Source organism: Sciurus vulgaris, assembly GCF_902686455.1.
Source record: "Sciurus vulgaris genome assembly, chromosome: 8".
Taxonomy (NCBI): Eukaryota; Metazoa; Chordata; class Mammalia; order Rodentia; family Sciuridae; genus Sciurus; species Sciurus vulgaris.
The window spans coordinates 22,175,299-22,197,099 of record NC_136468.1 but is presented as its reverse complement, the minus strand read 5'-3'; the positions used below and the strand labels follow the sequence as shown (position 1 = coordinate 22,197,099).

The window sequence follows — 21,801 nt, the reverse complement described above, 5'->3', positions numbered from 1 at the left end:
GGTGGACGGGTGCTCTCAACACAGCTGATGGGCCAAGATTATCCAATCCCTCAAGAGCCAGCCAGCTTCCGGGGGTCAAGGAGGACAGTCCAAGTCCTTGGACCATATTTTCCACCCCACCTTAGCAATTCCTATTCTTCCACGGCCTCCACGGTCTCCTTGTCCCACAAGTTGGCTTTTAGCCCCATTAGCAACTCTAACAGGTCTGCAGGTTCTTCCATCTGTTCCCTAAATGGATTCCAGATGGATGCACCAGCCAGAAGGGCTGGAGCAAGAGGAACAGGCCTGCCCCTCCCTGCTGCCCCCCTCCCCAGCCACCTAGTCCTAATAAAGCCCTTGCCTTAGGGCACTAGCCCAAGATGAACAGAGTACACCATTTGGAATGACACAGCAAGGGAGCGCTCAACCCCGCCCCCCCCAGGGTGCAGGCCAGTTCTAGGGAAGAGTGTGCCACACGCTCACTCAGCCTGATTCCCACAACCACCAAGGACAAAGGCATAAAAAGGACAAGGCAATCATCCTGGCCTCCAGAAGCCTTTCTCTCCAGTTCAGGCCAGTCTTACAGCCCATCAGGCCCACAGGAGCAAGAAACCATGAGGCGATATCATCCCATGGAACAGACTGCCTTCACAATAATCAGAACAGCAGCACCTCAGTCTTACCTTCTTCAGCTTGCCACTCTTGGTGCCCACGAAGGCCAGAGAGTGATTCTTGTAGACGTATGCAATGACGGAAGTCATGCGGTCCCTGTCCTCGGTGAAGACAGGGATGCCTCGCACCATCTCGGACACACCCAGGGGGGCGTTCATATCCAGGCCACAGAAGTTGTCATCAATGGTTAAGAGCTGAAAGTTGAAAAGAGACAAATCAAAAAGGAGCATCAAGGCCATTGGCTGAATCAGAGAACTCTAGAGACAGAAGAATCTTGGCTCTAGATCAGCAATGGATTCTCCAGTACAAATCCACTCTTTTTAAAAAAGTTCAGCAGCAGAGGAACTTGGTGACCTGTCAGCAGTTACCTAAGGAGGCAGCTGCAGGACCAGGGCAAAAGAAAATCCCTAGGGTCCCTTCTCACTAGACTGTGTGACCTCTCTGCCCCACTTCTGACCCTTCCAGGCACCATCTTGGTGGCTTTGATTGCCCGTCATCACCGGCACATGGAGAAGCACTAAGCCAGTACCTAATAAGCATGGTGCAGACAGTGGGCTCAGGTCTAAGAGGGAAGCAATCTTCACACATACACACTTACTGTGGAGCAGACGTGCCAGTGAAAATAAAGAACTAGATGCATGAATGCATAAATGATAGTCACAGCAGAGGCCTGTGCAGGTGATCAGCTGGCGAAAGGAGGAGTGGGAGAAGGGAAAGTTCATGGCCCATCTTATTGAGCCACAGTCATCCCCCACCAGCCAATCCTCAGGCCTCCCCATCTCTTAGAGCACAGCAAAGAGGGGCAACCATGACCTTGTCATGCCTGCTTTCCCCAAGTGTTGTCTTTGGAACTCAAGCCCCACAAGATGCTCCACATAAAAGGGTTCCTTGGAAACATCCTCATGCAATGTAAGCGATTCATAATGGAAAGTCTTAAGAAGAAAGAAGTGTACCTGATTCTGGCACCAGGATTAAGCCCCGGGATGCTTAAACACTGAGCCTTACCACCAGCCCTTTTTTATTTTGAGACAGGTTTCCCTAAGTTACTTAGGCCCTTGATAAGTTGTAAGGCTGGCTTTGAACTTGTGATCCTCAGCCTCCCCAGCTGCTGGGATTAGAGGTGTGTGTCACTTTGCCCGGCCCTTTTGAGCAATAACACCTGCCAGCCTTCCTTAAGGATGCTCTTGAAATATCCAATGGGACACTCCAATCCAGCTCTTCTGGCTCCAGGAAGCACAACCTCAGGGGTCAGGAGCCAGCAGGGAGAACTTCTAGGCCAGATGCCCACAGCATTTCTGCTCAGTCTCCCCCTTTTCACAGCAGGCCTCCAGATCCCCAATATAACAGAGGGGTACCAAGGCAGAGGCCTCCACAATGGCTTGTGAGGAGCCCCCGGCTCTCTCCACAAGCAGCTTTGGTTTGGCTCAGGCCTCTCCCAGGCACCAGGAACTTACTGGATTTTCCACCCTTTCTTGGAAGCACTGTGTGGCCTCAGAAGAGTTACTCTGTCTTCCTGTGCTTTTATTTTCTACTCTATAAAGATGAAGGAAACAATCCCTGCTTTTTGATGGGCTACCATAAAGCCTATTGCGCTCATGCCTGTAAATGTCTTTGGATCTTTCAGAAAAAGGAGTGAAATAAATACAAGGTGTCACTTTTTTAAAGGCTTCAATCTGGCCAAAGCAAGAGAAATCTGGAGAACAGCAGGCAGGCTCTTGCCAGTGCAGCTGTGTGAAAGTGGCCAATTGAGCTCTCCAGGGCCTGGGGCTCCTCCGCTCCCTTCCACAGGGGGGCTGGCAGGCATCGTCCACCTCGGGAAGGCCATGTGCTGAGCATTGAACGCTCTCTCTGACCTCTCCCCTTCTTTCTCCCCTTCTTCCTCCCAGGCAGTCGGAATGGACAGGGGGAGAGTGTGGGCAGCCCCGGCAGCCATGTGCAGAGCAGATGTCTGCTTCGTGCCTTTGATGGCTTCTGGTCTCTCCTACATCATCTGGTCCACAGCCCAGACCAAACTCAACTCTCTGCTCTCCCTCTCCAAAGAGCCACAGGAGTCAAATTTAGGAGGGAGTTTTCAAGGTTTAGGTTGGTCTTTATCGTTCTTCCCACAAAGATGAAATGGGGAAGGAGACAGGTAGTAGAAATTAAAAGGGATGGAGAGAAAGGGGGAAGAAAAGATTCAGAGGAAGGGGAAGTGATGCCCATGCCTTGCTGGAGGTAACCATGGCAACCTGCCAGGCATTCCCAGAGAAGCCTGGAGTGTGGAAAATCCTCATGGCCTTGAACACTGCTGTTTCTGGCTCACAAGGAATCCACATCCCTAACTTTCTGAGGCTTAAACTGTGCTGCAGGGACCTCTGCCACCAGCAAACCTTGTCCTTTGTCCATTATAACCCATTTTCCAGGGAGATGGGGCTGAATGACTGACTACTTTGCACAGGAGGAAACTGAGGCAGAGGTGATCCTTGTTCCACAGTCCCCCACCACCCTGGCCACACAGGTAACCCTCATTAACCTGGAAGTGGGAGGCTTCTGGGCTCTCAGTCCCCAGAATTACATATTTGAGTGGTCAGACTTATTGAACACAACTCCTCCCTTTGGGCAAAAATCAACAGCAAACTGTAAGAGGAGAGTATGCAGCCGGGCAATTGCATCACACTTGCTCAAAGGCAGAAGGCCAGCAACCTCTGAGTCCCTTCCTCTGCAGCACCTCAGCAGCCAGGGGACCAGGTGAGGAATATTTTTATCAGAGGGAAGAGAGACAGCCCAACCCAGCAGCCTGAGCCCAGAGCTCACCCATCTTCCACTTGTGCCGCTCCCTGTGAGCCCCATCGGGGGGACAGAGGCTCGGTCTCCTCACCTGTACCATGGCAGTTATTCCAGGGTTATCAGCAGGCTCAAATGAGACAAAAGATACTTTGGGGCTTACAACATGGCATCCAGGACAATGATGCCTTTCTCCACAGGCTTTCCAATGACTCAGTTTCTCCCTCTGAATGGGGCCCCAGGTGATGAAGTTTTGACCAAGGCCTTTGACCAAGAATGGTCCAGGTTTCCATGGATGCAGAGATCCCCAGCGGTGGTGGGGAGGAGGCCTGTTTCCTCAAAGCTAGGGCCACAGGGGAGGATTTTTCACATGGAAGTTGTAGGGAAGAAAACTATAAGACAGGCTTGCATGGCAGCTCAGCTGCTTCTCAACCAGACAGCTCGGTCCTGTTGCTCTCTGAGCTTCACCTTCCTTGACCTTAAAGCAGCAAGACAGGGCCATTGGGAGGACTGGACAAGGCCATGGAGAAGGCTCCTGTGAACTGGAAGCACTTCAGCAATGGAAGCTATTTCCTGTTATTTTTTAATGGAAACTGAGCCCAGATCAGGGTGCAGAATGACTGCAGGGAGAAGCCCTGAGCTGCAGCCGTGAGGTAATGATAGCACAGGAAAATGAGCAGGAAGGGTCCCCCAGGACCTGCAGCAGGGGGGGGCAGAGGGATACAGAACAGATATCAGGGCCACCAGGCTAATTGGCGAAAGCCTTCCACAGGTGAAGGCTGCTGTAGATTCCTGAGCACCCTGGGCAATGGGGAAGGCAGGTGGCTGCTGACTAAGCCTTCCCCTGGGCCCCATTAACAGCAAGATTAGAGTCACAGCCAGAGGAACTCGGACCAGACTCAGTCATGATCCCCCTTCAGTCACTCCACAGTGGCCAGCGACCATGATGATGCTTATTTATTAGAGAGCAACTCCATGCTTACAAGGGAAGCACATAAGTATCCACACCATGAGATTCATGTGCTGCCTACCATCAACAGACCTAGAAGCCTCAGAACAGGGCCTCGACCTCCGCCCCATCTGAAAGACGCTCTTCTTTCCACTGCCCCAAGAGTCTTCATGGAATGCGTGGGATGTAAATTAAGATGGGCCAAGGCTGGAATTGTGGCTCAGTGGTACAGCGTTTGCCTCACACATGTGAGGCACAGAGTTCGATCCTCCGCACCCCATACAATGAGTAAAATAAAGTACAGGTATTGTGTCCATCTACAACTTAAAAAAACTTTTTTTTTAAAAAAAGATAGGCCATGCACTCTAGGGACTATGAACTCAAGGACAGGAAGAATGTTTTATGCATTTTTGTACCTTTAGCTCAGTGCCTAGTTCGTAGTAGGTGAATGGACAGGTGGGTAGGTGGGTACATAGATGGATGAACTGATGGGTGGTTGGGTAGGTGGGTGGATGGGTGGGTAGGTAGGTAGATGGATGGATGTATGGATGTATGAATGGATGAATAGATGGATGAATGGATGCATGGATGGGTAGATGGGTGGATGGATGGATAGATAAAAGTCTGGCTTTCATGGCAGCTAATAGTGTATAACTAGGTTTGAATTCCATCTCTGCTACTTAATGCCATGTGACCTTGGGAAAGTCATTTAACCTCTCTCTAGTTTGTCACCTGTAGAATGGAGTTTATAACAGTACACACTTCATAGTGTGGTGGTAACGATTAAATAATTCAATATGGAACAGTATCCACCAGTTAGGAAGTGCTATGGGAAGTATTAGCCTTGATAACTCAGCTAACCTTCATGAGTCTCGGTATCTTTGAGGAAATCCAGTGTCTACCTCTGAGACACTGTGTTATGGGTGGGGTCTGCCCCCACCCATAGCCCAGAGGTGTTATTTAGATTAAGGGGCTAGTGTTGTCAAGTGAAATAGAAAAGGTGGTTCTTCCTAAAGATCTGTCAGCATAGGGTAGCACTTGAGCCAACCAGGCCAGATGGAGGAGCAGAGGAATAAAATCTCAGATTCAGAAGATGGCGCGCTAGGCATTAGGAAAGGACTTTGTGGGGCCCAACCCCAGACGCACTCACTCCATCAGAAAGCCAGAGGAAGGCACCTGTGTCTTTCCACCCCTCCAGGTGAGGTGCTGAGGTTCCAGACACCGGGCCTTCATCTCATGGTGGTCCTTTCCTAGCAACGGGCACTACAGAGCAGGATCCCCAACTGGATCTGGATGCCAAGGGGGCCCGCCGAGGCCTCCCATGGCCTGCTGAGCAGCAGCAGCCCCGGTGGGGTGGTGTGGGGAGCTGGAGCTGACACTCCGAATTACAATCTAATAGCTCACCGCGCTTCCCTCGCACACAGCGGCAAAGGTTACCGTGCAATTACGTGTCGCTACATACAAATGACAGAGCAGTTACGGTTACTTTACCAATTACAGGGAAATTGCTCCCACTCTGCAGAGAGACTGGCACTCTGAAAAGCTCTATCATCTCCACAGAAAGGGGATTTTCAATGCTGCTAGTATCCTTCCTCAGGCAGTGTCCCCAGGACCTGGGGCAGAGCTGCAAAGCAGCCACCCAAGGAGCCTGGAAGTGTCTGATGGTCTCTGTGGAGACTCTCTGAGAAGGGCTATGGGTGGGGGCAGACCCAGGAGACTAGAAGAGCTACCCTAGAGCCCCTCTGCATTGACCCTCAAGTCTGTCCCACTGACAGATTCTGACAGCTATGCCAGTCCATTCTGAGGACCACAGGGGATGAGGAAGAGTTGGTGCCTGATCCTGAAATCACCACTGACCTCTGTTGGCATGGCCTCTGGTCTGTTCCTATGGCACCTCCCCTGCCACATGGAGCTGTTTTAACCCTGGCCCATAGTTGCCCCACCTTTGCAGAAACCCCATTGAGTCCTTATTATGGAAAGGTCAGATGTAGGCCAGAGCTCAGTGGTCCTAATGCAGTGCTAACGAGGGAGAGGTCAGCAGGTCCATCCCCCTGTGGGCCAATTAGCTGAGCTCTGGGACACAGTCTCTTCCATAGCCACAGGCTGCCCCTCTTACCCCAGGCATCCACTGTTAACAAATATCCCAAATTGATCCAAAAAGGCAGGCCAGGTGAGCCAGCAGGACGGATGGATGGATGCTGGATGCTGCCAACTGCGTTGACTGTGGATGCACCTGTCTGGCTGCCCTGGGCCCCAGGATGAAAAATGTTAAGTCAGACCTTGACCTCCCCTTGCTCTATGGACAGCATCTACGGTCCAGCAAAGAGGAGGGTCTTGCTCCTGGGCAGCCCTCCTGCCCTTCCTGAACGGGAAAGTATTGTCCAGCCTCACTCATAGAGCCCTGAGCATCCCCAACCACCCCCAAACTGGGATAGCACCCTCCCATTCATTAAACAGGGAATGAAGGCACCTGAGACTTATACAAGCTCAACCACCATGGGATCTTCTGGGGCCTTTTCCCATCAAACTTTGGGTCCCTTAGCCCACTGGAATTCCCTGCTGAATCCCCTACTGAGGCACTAAATACACAATGCTATTTATAGTTCTTTACTTATTAATTTGTTTCAGAGCATTTATAAAGAACCAAGCACTAGGGGAGGCTCCAGAAAGATAAAGATGCCTTAAAAATTGCCTTTTCCTAGTGGTAGAGGTAGATCTAGGCTGGGCCTAGGCAAGCTATTCATGCCTGCTTCAGTTATGTGCCTGGGCAAGGCCGCCCACCACCTGGGGCAGTAGGCAGGGCCTCAGGTTTGGGCTCAACTCCCAAGTTCTGTTACGACTCAGCGTTAGATCCCCATTTCAGACAGCATGCTATTCCAAAGAAGAAAATAACTGAAGGTCCTAACATCTGACAACCCCATTAGGAGAAAAAAAAATCAAGACTTGGAGAGTGAAGTAGCTCCCCCAGTTACTTTTCAAGTTTCAGGAAGAATAGAGCCCACATTCCCAGTCCAGAAGGGGAAAAGTGATCTTGAGCGGGGGCTTCCTCCAAGGGTGCTGAAGGGCAGCCTCAAGGGGGCTGGGAAGAGCCGGAGACACAGGGGATGAGTTCTGCTCTCTCTTCTCCCCAGAGCCTGGATCCAACCAACTCTCCCCTCTCACTCTCAAGGAGGCCCCAGCCAATCACCAGAGCTGGGTTTCTGCCTTTCCTGGATCCATTTGTCTCAAGAAAGTTAGCGCTCAAATTTCGAAAAGAAATACAATTTAGGAGGAAAGCCCACAGCTCCCTACTGATGTGGCCAGAAAAAGGTCTTTGAATTCTTCACGCTTGGCAGCCCTAAATTTCTTGCCATTAATTACATTTGCACACAAACACACACGTGCATACACACATCCCAGGAGCTGACCACAGTAGGCCCCTGCTGGAAAGAGGAATCAGTGAATTACGCATGTGGGATTTCTTTTTAAAGGAGATATTGATCAGCAAAGCTGTAATAGCTCATGTCTAAATACAGACTCTAGTTGTAAAGCTCTGCAGTACAGGGAGATAATGATCACCCACTTATTGGGAACCATATCTCAAATATGGCCACTGACCCCTAAGGTGTTCATAAATCCACCAGAGTCTGAAGCACAAAATACATTGGCTCCATGCGCCCTCCATTCTCCCTCCTCACAGGTGGGGGTAAGCAGGGAGGGTCTAGGGAGACTATCAGGTTTAGGTTTGGCTTCACCAGGAAGCCTATTACTTTCTAAGACATTCCCACATCACGCTGCTGGAGTGATCAGTTATTTTTTTGGTACTAGGGATTGAATCTAGGGGCACTTAACCACTGAGTCACCTCAACAATCCTTTTCTGTATTTTATTTAGAGACAGGGTCTCACTGAGTTGCTTAGTGCCTTGCTAAGTTGCTGAGGCTGGCTTTGTACTTGCCATCCTCCTTCCTCAGCTTCCTGAGCCACTGAGATCACAGGCGTGTGCCAATGAGCCCAGCTTGGAGCGATCATTTCTAACAAAGAAAGAAATCAGAAAAGCCTGATTCTCCAACCCTCCCCTTGTTTCACTATTCTGCATAAACTTTCCTTTCTCAGTTATGATTCCTAACCCTCTCGGGAAGGGTTGCCCAAGATCCAAGCCAGGGAAGTGCTGCTCCAGGTGAGGGTTGTCCCCAGCACCCTGACTGTGAGCACAGAAGATGGAAAGTGAATGTGCGATTTGGCCTCACCCACTTAGTTACTAATGCATCATCTCCAAATGATTCTTCATTGTGTCTTTTTCAAGGAGATTGTAAAGAAAATGAATGTGTACAGAAAAAGGGAGGGAGATCCGGCAAGCAACAGCCACAGTAACCTAGTTAGACAAATATGTTATTCAAGGGACTCAGTGCAAAGTGTCTGATTGGAAAAACAACCCAACAAATTGCCCCAGAGTTTTCCAAGAAGCAGAACCCTCCTTCCAGGCATCTCGCAAAGGAGGGGAGAAGGCCGAAATCCAGGAGAGAAGGTCATGGTGTTAGGAACTCTGTGTGGGTTGGGGGTGGCTTCTGATGCAGATAGTCCCTGAATTAAATAATGCAACCATGAAAGCTCTGGATAAAGGTGACTCTTTCACACTCATTTTGAAATCTGTGCTTGGAGACCAACTGTGGTCCCATGTCACCAGATATTTTAGGGGACTTTCATGCATCATGATAACAAGCAAGCTTTCTAGTAGGAAACTAAGGCCACTACTCTGAGCCATGTTGCCATCAAAGGGGCATTAATCCAGACACCCTTTCTTCAGGCTAGGCTGTAACCAAAACGGTTTTGGCAGTGCCCCTCTCAGGGCTGCTGAGTAGAGCAGACAAAGCGCAGCTCAGTCAGGATCCTGGGGGTTGGACCCCTGACCTTCTCCTCATTAGCTGAGCTACTGAGAGCACTGACAAGCAGCCAGGGCCACAGCAAAATGGCCTGGGGAAGGCCTGGACTGGCCAGCACAGTGGGCCAGCCTGGCAAGAGTTCCACAACTCTGCAGGTGGCAGCCATGCCCAAACAGGACCCTTGGGAAATCCCAGGGAATCTTCTCAGTCCTGTAAGCAGTACTAACCCAAACCCACTGGGATGCTGCCCCTGCCTTTCTGTCCCTTAGCATCAGACACCCCCAGCAGGCCCCTGTCAGGCAGATAAATCCCACACTGCCAGCCCATCAATCCCCAGTCCCCACTCCCTCCCAGAGTCTAGAGCAGACAACGCCAGCCGCCACTAGAACTGTAATTGAAGCAAAGAACGCCATGATGATTAAGTTTGTGTGTTTTCTGGCGGGTGCAGAGAAGCAGTGGCCCTGCTCACCAGTCTGAATTATAGGGTAGATCATTCCCTTATTAGTGGGAATAAATTTTATTAGCCCACTCTTGTTGCCATGCATCTTCCTCAGGCCCGTGTGTGAGTCTGGGAAATGTGGCCAGCATGCAGGTTAAGCAGCCACACCAACCCCATTACATTCTGGAACTCTGACAGATGCAGTAACATGCAGGAACAATGCTGGCTTTCTCCTCTCCCAGGGATCCCAGTTCTTATGTGGGGACAGCATGGGGCAACAAAGCCACAAGGAAGAAAAAACGGAGGCCGAATGGCAAAGAGCTCCCTCCCACCCTTGTCTTTCTCTTCCTTCTTTCCACTTCGTTAATGAAAAGAAATAAGCGCAAGTTGGGATGGTGGTGCACGCCTGTAAACCCAGGGCTAGGGAGGCCGAGGCAGGAGGATTCCAAGTTCAAAGCCAGCCTCAGTAACCTAGTGAGGCCCTAAACAACTTAACGAGACCCTGTCTCTAAATAAAATACGACAAAAGACTGGGATGTAGCTCAGTGGTTAAGTGCCCCTGGGTTCAATCCCTGGTATCAAAATAAATAAATAAATAAGGAAATAAGTGCACCATGTCAGTGTGTGGGGTTTCCTGTCCCTTTGCAAAAGCTAAGGGACACCTGAGGATGATAGTGGGAGGGTGTGGCTGGAAAAGGTTCTTCTCCTTCAAAGGAGCCTTTGGAACATATGTCTTGTGGAAGGGAAAGCAGGTGACAAGGGACACATCTCACAGCCTGGGATGTTGAACATCCCATCGGGGTTACACATAGTCTGAAGCTCTCAAAAGGCAGACACTGATGGAGAAAAAAACAATCTAACAACTAAACCACAGTGACATCATTGTGCCTCTTTGTCACCCATTGGGCTTACGATGACTGAAGGTGGACATACACGATTGTGCTGTGAAAATGTTGTGTCCTATGAATCCCATGTGCTCTGTGTCTATCATGAGTTATTAATGTCTGTGTATTTGTCATTTGCACTTCATTAAAGGGATGGCATTTTTTCGGCTCCTTGAAGATAAAATTAGTGCAAGAGAGCAAAAGGGAAACTGCTCACCAACGCTGTGACATGTCATAGGCCGACACTGGCTGGGACCCAAAAAGCCAGATTCCCCTGCCAGTATCCTGGCCAAGAAGCCTCCTGTGTGGGTGACAGGAATTGAAGGGAAGGCCCAGAAACACACATCTGTGCTGGGAAGCAGGGCTAGTCTACATGTGGATGGAGAAGAGGGTCGGCTTCCCATCTGGGCTGAGCGACAGCACACTGTACGAGGCAGGCGTGCGTGTGCACATGCACACGTGAGAGAGGAATCTCACTGTATCTGCGGCTGCACGTAGTGTGTGGGTGTGAGGGAGAACAAGCCACGGAAAGAGGGAGACGGAGAGAAGCTGGGACATGAAAACAGGGAATATGAGTTAAATGGAGACGGTGGGGGGGAAGCAGAGAATTGCAGGTAGACATGGACGATGGGAACCCAGCCACCAAGTAGAGTAGAACTTTGTGCTCGAGGGTATGTGTACAGGTATGCATGCTGCTATGCCGGGCTCAGGAAGTGATGTCTCAGCACAGCGAGGCCCCGTGCCCTAACCCCCAGCTTGGTAAACCCTATGCGGAGGTCCCCTGGGCAGCAGCCTGTGTTAAAGCTCAGCACATGGGTCCTACATGCCCCCGACTGATCTGCTGGCTCCAGGGTGGGCATCCTGGGAGAACACATGGAGCCTAGGAGGCCAACCTCAGAGCCCTTCCTCCTGCCAGGCTCAGCACGCCACCCAGGGCTCAGCCACCACGCTATACAGGGTACCATACATGCTTGACTGGCATGAATCTCTCATTGCAGGCCCTACTGGCCAAAAGGAGTTAACTGGGTGACTTTGTATCTGGGACAGGAGCCATGGTGAGGCAAGAGAGAAAAGAATTGATTCTAACAATTTAGAGGGGGGTTGCCATATGCCAGGCCACCAAATGCTAAGGCAGTAGGCTAAAGGGCTGAAAGGCGGGAACTTAGGCTAATGTAAAAGCTTTGTATGGGTGCACCTACTAGGACACGGTGTAAGCGTTTCACGTGTTGTTCACGTTTGGTGGCAGTAGTGTGTAACAAAGTACAGGAGATGCGAAAGGAGGCATGGGGCGGGGAAAGGAGGAGGTCCTGGACTGAGGGGGCCAGGAGCCCAGCAGGAAGAGCAAACGTTGCCTAGCTCCATAAACAACAGGAAATAAGCCCATCTAGTCCGCACTGTGCTTCCTGCTGACGGGGTAAAGAAAACACCCCAAACAGACGGGCAGCAGCCAGCTCCCGGGCCTAGGACGGCTGCCTGGCCATTCCGGATGCTCACTTTCGTGGAGTTTCAGGATCTCCGGCGCCAGACAAACCTGAGTGACTGTCCAGGCTGGGGTGCAAGGCCAGCCCCAGTCCAAGGGGGTGACCCTGTCTCCTCCCCAGGACTGTGTGCCAGGGGAAACCAGCGAGTCAAACAGCACATGGAAATGGGGCTCCCCTCCACCCCCGTGACGCACACTACTGGTCAACAGGTGAGGATTCAAGTGAAATATAAAAAAGCTCAGTCCCTTGCACCTCTGTGACCCTCTTGGGATCAGTAGGGATGGTGGGTAAATCCCAAGTCAGAGGAAACTTGGTTCCTCACCAGTGAGCAGCTTCCAGAAACATGGAGAGCTTTTCTAGGCTACAGTGGGACTAAGGAGTCCCATAGGCACCTAGCACTCAGGGTCTGGGATCACGAATGCCCTGCAATGCCCAGACAGTCCTTGCACCAGGAACTGCCCACCCAGACAATGACCAGCTGAGAATTGACTGCCTGGTAGGTTCTAGTCTACTAATTACATGATGCTGAGGGAAGTACTTGACTTTTCTATTCCTCTGTTCCCCAGCTAGAGAGCTGTCTGCCCTTTCTGTTGTCCTACTGCACTGTTGAGAGAGGGAAAGGATCAGATAAATACCTCATAAACCAACAGAGAGTCTGTGCATTATCGTCAACTTGGTGGCCAGCATGCCTGCTCCCACCACCCAGGTTTGACAGGTGAGAGGCGGTGGTTCTAGCACAGGGACCCAAATTTTCTAGAGAAAGGTCATTCTGAGGTCCAGGCTTAAAGGAACAGTGAAGAAGCTGGTTGTGGCTCACCTTTGCCCCAAGTCCTAAGGCTAACCCTGCAGATTCCTATGGCAACTTCTCAATTGGTTCTAAACTCAGGGAAATTTTAAGTGGAGGGAGAGATGGCCACTCCCATGAGCACAGCCTTCATTCTTGACACACAGACCATAATGACCACACTCTGGACTCCTGGAAACTGATGTCATTCCCATGATCTTGGTGTCCACCAGCAGGGCGTTCATTGCCAAGCGCTTTTTCAGGATCTAATACATTCCACCATTCATCAGTCCATTTGGAGGCAGAGGTTGGGTTTTGGAAACTTACCCAGGAGTCTGGAGAAAGGAGAGGAGGTAGTCAGCCACCTGAACACCAGGCCTGCACAAGACAGAAATCACAGACTTGGGCTCCTCAACCCTACCATCCTGTGTGCTGCAGAGAGAGGGTTTCAGGGAGCCTGCATGGCAGCCTACAAAATAGGCCAGAACAGGGACCTTCTGGTACTGACTACAGAAAGAGAGAAATTCAGTCTTTGCCATTAACTCACCTGGATACCCATTAGTAAAACGGGCCTCAGGTTACTCATTAGTTCCCTGAGCCCCAGGATGAACTGGAACACCTGACAGATTCTTCGAGGACTCTTCTTATGGCCATGCCCTCACGAGATCTAAGGAGCAATTTTCAGACACTAGCCCATTTGTTCTTGGATACCCCTCTCCATTCTAGCTGAAGAAAACCAGCACACAGGAAAAGGAATGGCTAGAAGCCAAATCTCCCATCCCCACTAGCACCAGAATGTACCTCACGCCTCCCCACCCTCCACACCCAGCACCTGCGCAGGGAGTGGCATTAGCATCAACAGCAACACATCCTGGGAGGAGGCCACTGGTGGCCCGCAGCCTCGCCTCTGTTGTGGGCCCAGGGAGCCTTGTCTGACTTGCCCACAGTAGAAAATCCACGGGACTCTATAGGGCCCAGCCAGGAGGCTCCAGTCTCATGACCCAACCCTTTTCCCATCTAGTGGTTCCATGGAAGCCCCAAGGCGTAGTAGGCTGAGTCCCAGGAGTCCTCTTCCCCACTCCATCCATCCCCCACTAAACATGGCTGGAGGGAATGCTGGGACCTCCGGAGGTAAGCAGGTGGCCCAGGGGTAGGGTCATGACGTTCATGACTCCAGCTCTGAGTTCTGGAGACTGAGTTCAGAGGAATGGATGTGGGTCCCAGGAAACATGAGTACCCTGGGACATGCACTTGAACTTAGAGAATTAGGACAACAGGGAATGCACTAAAAATTAATCACTGGTCAGATCCCCCTTTAAAGCTAAATTGTAACAGTTGTAAAACCCACAAGGGATTCCCCACCCTACAAAACACAACCCTAAAAGTCAATTTCCTGAGCTTACCCTTCCTCAGTCATTTTCTTACAGCAGAAGCACCACAGAGCCAGCCATCTGAGATTCAGGTTCCATTTCACAAGCCCCAAGGGAGTTCCATTCTCAGAGGGAAAAAAGAACTTCAGAGTTCATCTTGACCATCCTTTGCCTCTAGGCAGGAAAGGGGGAAAGAAACCAACCCAGCAGCCTTGGGAATGGGTGGAGGGATAACTGGGTTTGCCAAAGCAGCAGACTCTGTGGGGCATCTCAGGAGTCTGGCCTGGCTGATGTCAATGTCGTGTGAAACATGTGTGGTCTGAGCTCAGTCCAACTGAATTGGAACAAGAGGGCCAGAGCAAAGTAACTCGGGTATCAGCTAAATCAAAGGAAACTGATACTGTGCATTAAAAGCTGGTCTGGCCTTTTTTAGACTGGCTGGGGAGACAGCCCCAGCCCTGCGCAGAGTTTCTGGCCTCCTCCTTTCTACTCTCAGCCCTGAACTCGCCTCTAACTTGAAAGGGCTAATTAAAGCCAAAAGAAAAATCAAAAGCTTGTTATCTGGCTCCATTACTCCCAGTCCTGGCATCAGCCTGTCTTGCAAAGCTGTATCGCCTCTGTACTCTCCAAGGCCACCACGCGGTGTTAGGACCCGCAGCTCTGCAGACTTCCAGGAGGAACTTGGCTTTTTGTGCTGTGGCAGGGAGCAAGGGCAGGACCAACACCTGCCCGTGGCAGTCAGACAGATCCCTGCAGATGATGTTGCTCCCCAAAACATAGTCCAAAAGGCAGTTGTGAGCAAGTTTCCTGCAGAGATTGCCAACCCCTCTGATCTCAAAAGATCTGAGTGTTTAGTAAGCACACAGTGCAGACTTGACATTTGCTAACATAGGTTTTAGGTGTGCACACTCGTGGGGCTATTTATGGTGTGTATGCAAGTGCATATGTACAGGCATGTGCAAATATGGGTATGCCCCGTGGGTCAGGGGGACTCTCCTTGAGTGCTGACTCTGTCACTCATTCACAGGATGTGTGACCTTGGGCAATTAATTGACCTTGTTAGGTCTGAGGTTACCCAAGGACAAAATGAAGGTTTAAACTAAGGTAATATGGTTGGAATGTTTGTCCTCTCTCAGACCCAGGTTGAAATTTAATTGCCATTGCAATGGTATTAATAGGAGGGACATTTAAGAGGTGATTAGGCTGTGAGAGTTCTGCCCTCATGAATGGATTGGTTCTGTTATTAAGGGAGTGAGATGAGATCAGTTCCTCTTGCTCTTTCTCTGGCCTTCTCTTTGCCCTTCTGCCACCTTATGGTGCGGCAAGAAGTCCCTTGACAGAGGCAGGCAACTTGATCTTGGATTTCCCAGCCTCCAGAACTGTGTGAAATAAACTTCTGTTCATTATAAATTGCCCAGTCTCAGGTGTTCCATGACAGTAGCACAAGGGTAAGGACCTATACCCATGCCCCACGGTATCTCCCCAGGGACTAACGTTTGCATATGTAACATACATAGACATAGCACAAAATCTGGCCTGTCGCTGATTGTCTTCATATGGGAGCAGTCTGTGATCCCTCAAGGTCATAACCCTGTGCCACAGACCCTCTTGAGTGGATCAACCACTACCCCAAGCATTAGGCACCATTCAGGAGGCATTCCCAAAGGTGAAGTCACTGGCCAGCTCAGCAGGTACTGGAGTCCCCTCTGTTCTCTGGCCTGACTCAGATTTGCCCATCGGTTTATGCTCTGCCTCTCCCATTTCCTTTGGGACCCAGTGTCTTCTGGCCTTTCAGAACCTCCAAGTGAGGATGGAATCTTTCATTTCAGCCAAGGTACCTGAAAAATCTGTCTTTGGAAAACAGACTGTGCCTAAATATCAGAGCACCAAAGGCAAACTCTACTGAACTCCTTCCTCTGCTCTCTCTTTACTGTCCCCTCTTAAAATCATGATGGCCAGAGGAATGCTGTCACTTACCATGCACCAGTGAAATGGACGCCAGTGTCCTCTGAGATCTGCTTGGCAAGCAGTTACACATTATGGAGGGAATCCCACTTTTCAATTCAACCAAAATACATTTTCCTTGTATGAAATGCCACCAAAGTTTGAGTAGGAGTCAATCACATTTGGACAAATGCATACTTGTATCTGACAGATGAATTTTTCCTTTCTCCTCTTCCAATTAAGATTACAAGATAGATTGCAAACTAGGTTCACCATTTTTTAAATGGAAAAGCAAAAGTGGGGAGGAAGTACCATGGGCATAGAAGATGCCAACAACAGAAGCTTGAAGAATGTGGGAAGTGAACAGTACCCTTTGAAAGATGAACAGAAGTCAAGCCCAGAAAAGCAGATGCTTTTCATGTTGGGGGTGGGGGGAAGGAAAGTTGTGTCACCCATTTCACCTGAGGACCTCCAGCAGGGACAGTCTGATTCTGACATCTGTCTGCACTTCAGGCCCCACAGGCCATGGGATGGCCCCTGAACAACCCGTCATTCTACCTTCCCTATGGGCTCCTACAGCATGTCTGTCACCTGGTGCTGCTCTCCGGCTTCCCGATGTGTCATTTCCAGGGCACTATGCACACAGAAATGCTTAAGAAATAGTCTGTCTCCTCCCATCCCTTTCTCAAGCAAGTTCTCTTTTCTTCTCTCTGCCTTATTTCTTCTCTTTTTTCCCCATTTGCCTTACTTCAGCTCCCCCTTCTCCTACCTGACTTCTGCTCTCACTTTTCTCATGTCCTAAAAATATGTGAAGGGCTCAAGTCATAGCTTTCCTGAAATCCCACGTCCATCACACCACACACCTAGCGTGACTTCCCTGCTCTCCTCTCTCCTACATCTGCTCTTATTCTGAACAGTCAGGAAAGTGACTTGCAGGCTTGGTCCATGAGAAGCGTGGGCATATATCTTGGGCTATGGCCCTCTGCCATGCCTGGTGCCCAGGACATCTCCTTCACACACTCCTACCCATTACCCAGCACGCCCTCTCATATGTGGTGAGCCAACATGGAATAGAGACTCGCTTGGCAATGCAAAATGAATGCTTTAGCTCCAGTTCCGACCCTCAGGTACTCAGGGCATTAGAGCTGGTGGGTCCAAGTCCAGCGAGGCCCGTGATGGAATATAGTCATCCCACTTACAAAATGGGAAGTGATACCCATCCCATAGAAACCGTAAGACTGGGTCCTTCGGCACAGCCCACCACCCAGCCCACAGCTCTCCCCTGACTCACCGCGCTGCTACAGGGGATATCCTTCACCTTGAGCCAGGCCAGGTCCAGCGTGCCCTCACCCCGGTAGCAGGACTGCAGCCGCTCCTTAATGCGGTCATTGATCTGTTTCAGGATAAAGATGCAGAGGGCTGACTCATCCAGAGACTTCATCTTCCGCTTCTGGCCCTTGGAGAAGACAGTGAAGAGGAGGTCATCATCTGGACGGACCCCCAGGGTCCGGCCCAGCACAGTCCCAGCTTTGGACAGGTAGGCGGCCTGCAGCAAGCGGTATTCCACCCCGCTGCGCTCACAGCCAATGGGCACCTCCACGTAGGAATTGAAGGCTGTGTCCTCCTTGCAAAGCCGCACGAGCTTGGAAGTATACACCTGTTCCTTTGTGGTGGAGCCTGGGGGAGACACCATCTCAGGCTGAAGGGTCAAAAAGTAGACAAAGTTGCCACTGCTGAAACCATAGACGTAGTAGATATCAAAGTCAGGGATGACGGTGAAGGTGTCCGAGGGGATCTTAATCATGGAAGCCACAAACTCATCATGGAAGACATAAGCAAACATGCCATCCGCCTCGGAGTTCTTGGTCAGCTTCCGGCTGGAGATGGTAGGAAAATACTCAGGTTTCCCATCCACTGCCGTGGCAATGAAGAGCTTGTCATCCAGGTTGTTGTAGGAGACGATCACTCCAAAGACTGAGCCACTCTCATTGACCCCCGACAGGTAGTGCTCCTTCTTGTGAAAAGGCTCCCCCAACTTAAAGAGGTCCTCCAACCTCAGGAGTTTGCAGATGCCCTGGTACAGGCTTCCGCAAGCAATCAGCCGGTTCTCCTTGTAGTCTATGAGGAGCATTTTGTTGACATTGTTGGTGGTGGTCAGAGGCTCATTGCAGGTCTGGACAATGCGGGGCGGGTAGCACTTGGGGTTGTCCTCATCCGGCCCCGTCTGGTGGGTCACCAAGACCTTCAGGTCACTGGAAAGCTTATAGATCCTGTTGACGGCCCCCAAGTATATGTGCCCTGTCCTCTCGTCCACCACCAGGTGATTGAAGCCCTCAGTGGGCTCTCCTCGGAAAGTGACAAAGGACCGCTTCTGGGTCAGCGGGGGTTGCTGCCGGGGGAGCAGAGTGGAGGAGCCCATCCCTACCATCAGGAGGTGGGAGAGCAGGCAAGTCCAGTTCCAAGGCATGGCTTTCATTTCAGAGAAGGGTCCTCACAGCCCAGCAGCACAGGGGCAGTCTCCTCCGAGGGCCGGGACTCAGCAGGGCAATCTCCCCTAGTAAGAAAGAAAAGACTGAGATGAGGGGTAACCATGGTAGGGGCTTCCTGGCACCCCAAAGCCTATCTGGCTGGACTCAGCCCATTTTGCATACACTGAATGCAACTGGCCAGGGGAAGCCAAAGGCCAGCTGGTGGCCCCCACCACAGGGCTGTGAGACAGTCAGAGCTAGGAGGCAGTTGCTACAGGAAGGCGCTTCAGCACTAATAGCAATAATGACAATGATAACAATGATGAGAGCGACGATGACGAGAGCCAGCATTGTTAACCAAGTGCCTGATTTTATGTCAGTCACTGTCCAGCACCTTCCGGAGACTGTCTCATTTCATCTCAGTAAACTCTTTCGGTACTGGGTGTCTTCCATCTGCTCTTCCACATCCATGGCCTGACCTTCTCTGGCCCAGGAAGCTGACTGCATAGACCCTCCACAAGCAGCCCCCAGGTCTCGGGCCCGGATAGGTACAGCCAGTAATGGCATGGGCAGATGCCTGGTGGGAGAAGCAGCTGTGGCAACAGCTGGGAGTCTCGTGGGACATTCCCTAGAGCAGGCCTCTCTGCACTGTTTCTCTGTGTTCAAGGCCCATGGACCTTCTCCTGCCAGACCCCACCTGGCCCTCGCTGTGACAAACTCCAGATACTGCACTGCCTCTAAAGAACCTCACTTTTGTGAAGAGTCCCTTTCTTAATCTTTGCTTAAATGACCCAATTTGCACATGCTATATTTCCTGCTAAAACCCTGACTAGTGACCTTGGAAGTGTGTACTATTTATCTTCATTTTACAGCTATGGAACATGAGCTTCGCAAAGTCATGTGATTTGCACAGCTGAAAGTGGCAGAGATGGACTCAAACTGAAGCTGCAGTAACTCCATAATAGGTCCTCATTCTTAGCTCTACACTCACTCTACACTAGTCCGTAACCTTGCACAGATGGGGTATTTTAGCACTTCCTGTTATCCACAGCAGAAGACCAAAGCTGAACCCCTTCTTGAGAGCCAGCCATCACAGCTGATGCCTCTGGCCCTGTGTCTGGACCTACTGCAGGGGAATTTCCCCTTTGCACCTTCTCTGCTGGTTGGTGTAGTGAGGCCAAATTAAAAACCCACATCTTCCCTCCCTTCATCCTGTGGCAGCCCCTAGGCCCTCAGTACATTGCCCAGTTCTGAGCCCTTGTGTCCTTTTAACAAGGCAGAGCTCAGCTGCCTCCCACAGTGGGGACCCTTTTAGAGGTTTTCATTAAAGGGAGGGAGAAAAACTGCTTTAAGAAGCCAGTGATAACATAAACAAACAAATAAACAAACTCCCAGTGGAACAAAATCACCATCCACCCTAACAGTCTCCTTTGTTTACATTCAGGATGTTTTCTGCATATTTCTAGTGGAAAGCTTCTTATTTCTTCCAGTTTGGAAGACATCAGGGCAGGGATTGCCAACATCTTATTTGGAGACATCTTAGCTCTGTGGAATTTCTCTGATGACAAACACCCAAAAAATGGGGATGAGGTACATCACTAAGTAACAGAAATCTCCCCATCAGAGAGAGAACACAAGGTTAGCTGGACACGGTGGAAGAAGAAAGCAAGCAAAACAAAGACTTCATCTTGTCAACCAAAATCCAAATAGGAAGCACTCTTTTCAAGAAGACGTCAGAGGAGGAAGGTTCTGGCAGCTGGCGACCTGACCTCCTCCCCACAACCAACAGTGGTCTTGTAAGCTGAGAGCCTTCATTCATTGACCCACATGACCAGTGTTTGCTCAGAGCACATGCAATACATGCAAGACACTAGGACCCAAGGATCAGACCCTCAAGGGACTTGTGAGCCAGTCAGGTAGGAACCAACAGAACCCAACATAAACATATGACGAGAAGTTCTGCTATACATGATAGAGTGCCTTCGGAGTTCACAGGGGGAAAGAAGCCTTCTAACCTGGGGTGAAGAAGCAAGGCCTTGAAAGGGAATGGAATTTGAGCAAGCCATGAACTTGTCAAGGACATGCAAAGTTAGAAGGGTGAGATATCTGCAGAGCGAAATGAGCCTATGGAAGCAAGGATAGACAAGGAAGAGTAAGCCTGGAGAACAGAGTCTAGAAAGAAATCAGTAGAAGACACCATTGAAAAGAGAGCATCATGGGTCTCATCAGGATGTCAATGGAATGTCAAGACTGAAATTCAAAGAGTAGAGGAAAGAGTGTAAATTTAAAAGAAAAGGGCACAGGCTTCCAGAGAGACGCCGCCATGTTTCTGTCTATGCAGCCTTCGCCTTTGAGAAAAAGAGTTTGTGGCTGAGAGCTTGTGAGTTCTGGGAGCCGAGCAGTGCCTGTCTTGCTCACCAGTGTGTAAGCAGCACCAGAGTTCTGCCCAGCAGCTGATGGAGGCTCAACAGCTAATAATTCTTGACTGGCAGAAAGAGGATCTGGGAGCAAGGAGGAATATCAATATGTGTACAGTGTTTACTGAACCCCAAACCCCATGCAAATACTTTCATATAGAGTAACTCACAAACTCATCATTACTATTCTCTGCAGGTAGGAGGATGGCTTTGTCCATCTTTCAGGTAAGGACACTTTAGCTCTGTGAGGACCTGTGGCTAGTAAGAGGCAGAGTTAGGGATGAACTCCAGGTTTGTACTACTGCCAATTCCAGATGTTTCTTAGAAGTGCACAATTCCAGAGCCCAGAATACAGAGCACTTGGAAGCCCTTTTTTAAGTCATGTAAGTCTCAAGCAAAGAAATGGCAGGACAGCACATACGAACACCAGGAGAAAAATCAAAACCTCTCTGACCCACAAGGCAGATACCTGTCAGCAGGTTCTGTTATCAACCTTCAAGTGTTGGTGACTACATAGCACCTGGCACAGGGCCTCTGCCTGACACAAAGTAGGTGCTTAATAAATGATAGATGTGTTGTTATTGTTAACAAGATTGAATAGGATTAAAAGGATGAGGATTATGATAATTAGGTGGTACCTGCTGGTACATTTCACATGAGTGACGGGGAGTCAGTCCAGACAGCTCCTTTTGAGTTGCTTGTGCAAATCCAAATATCAGAGAAGATTCTGTAAGTTTTTGATCTGAAACAGATAATCCAGTTGAATAATTCCCAATCCTTGATTTTAGGGA

General features: G+C 50.2%; 1 protein-coding gene across 4 annotated transcripts in view; it reads right to left on the bottom strand.

Annotated features, from left to right (window-relative positions):
• PLXNA4 (plexin A4) overlaps nucleotides 1–21,801 on the bottom strand; it is a 422,599-nt gene that overhangs the window by 337,472 nt on the left and 63,326 nt on the right. For all 4 annotated transcript variants that reach the window (XM_079150157.1, XM_079150156.1, XM_079150155.1 and 1 more), the window contains 2 exons: nucleotides 17,417–18,679; nucleotides 663–845 (listed from right to left, as the gene is read on the bottom strand). In XM_079150157.1, the coding sequence (XP_079006283.1) occupies nucleotides 663–845; nucleotides 17,417–18,601 (1,368 nt within the window). In that variant the 5' untranslated portion in view covers nucleotides 18,602–18,679. The remainder of the gene's footprint in view (nucleotides 1–662; nucleotides 846–17,416; nucleotides 18,680–21,801) is intronic.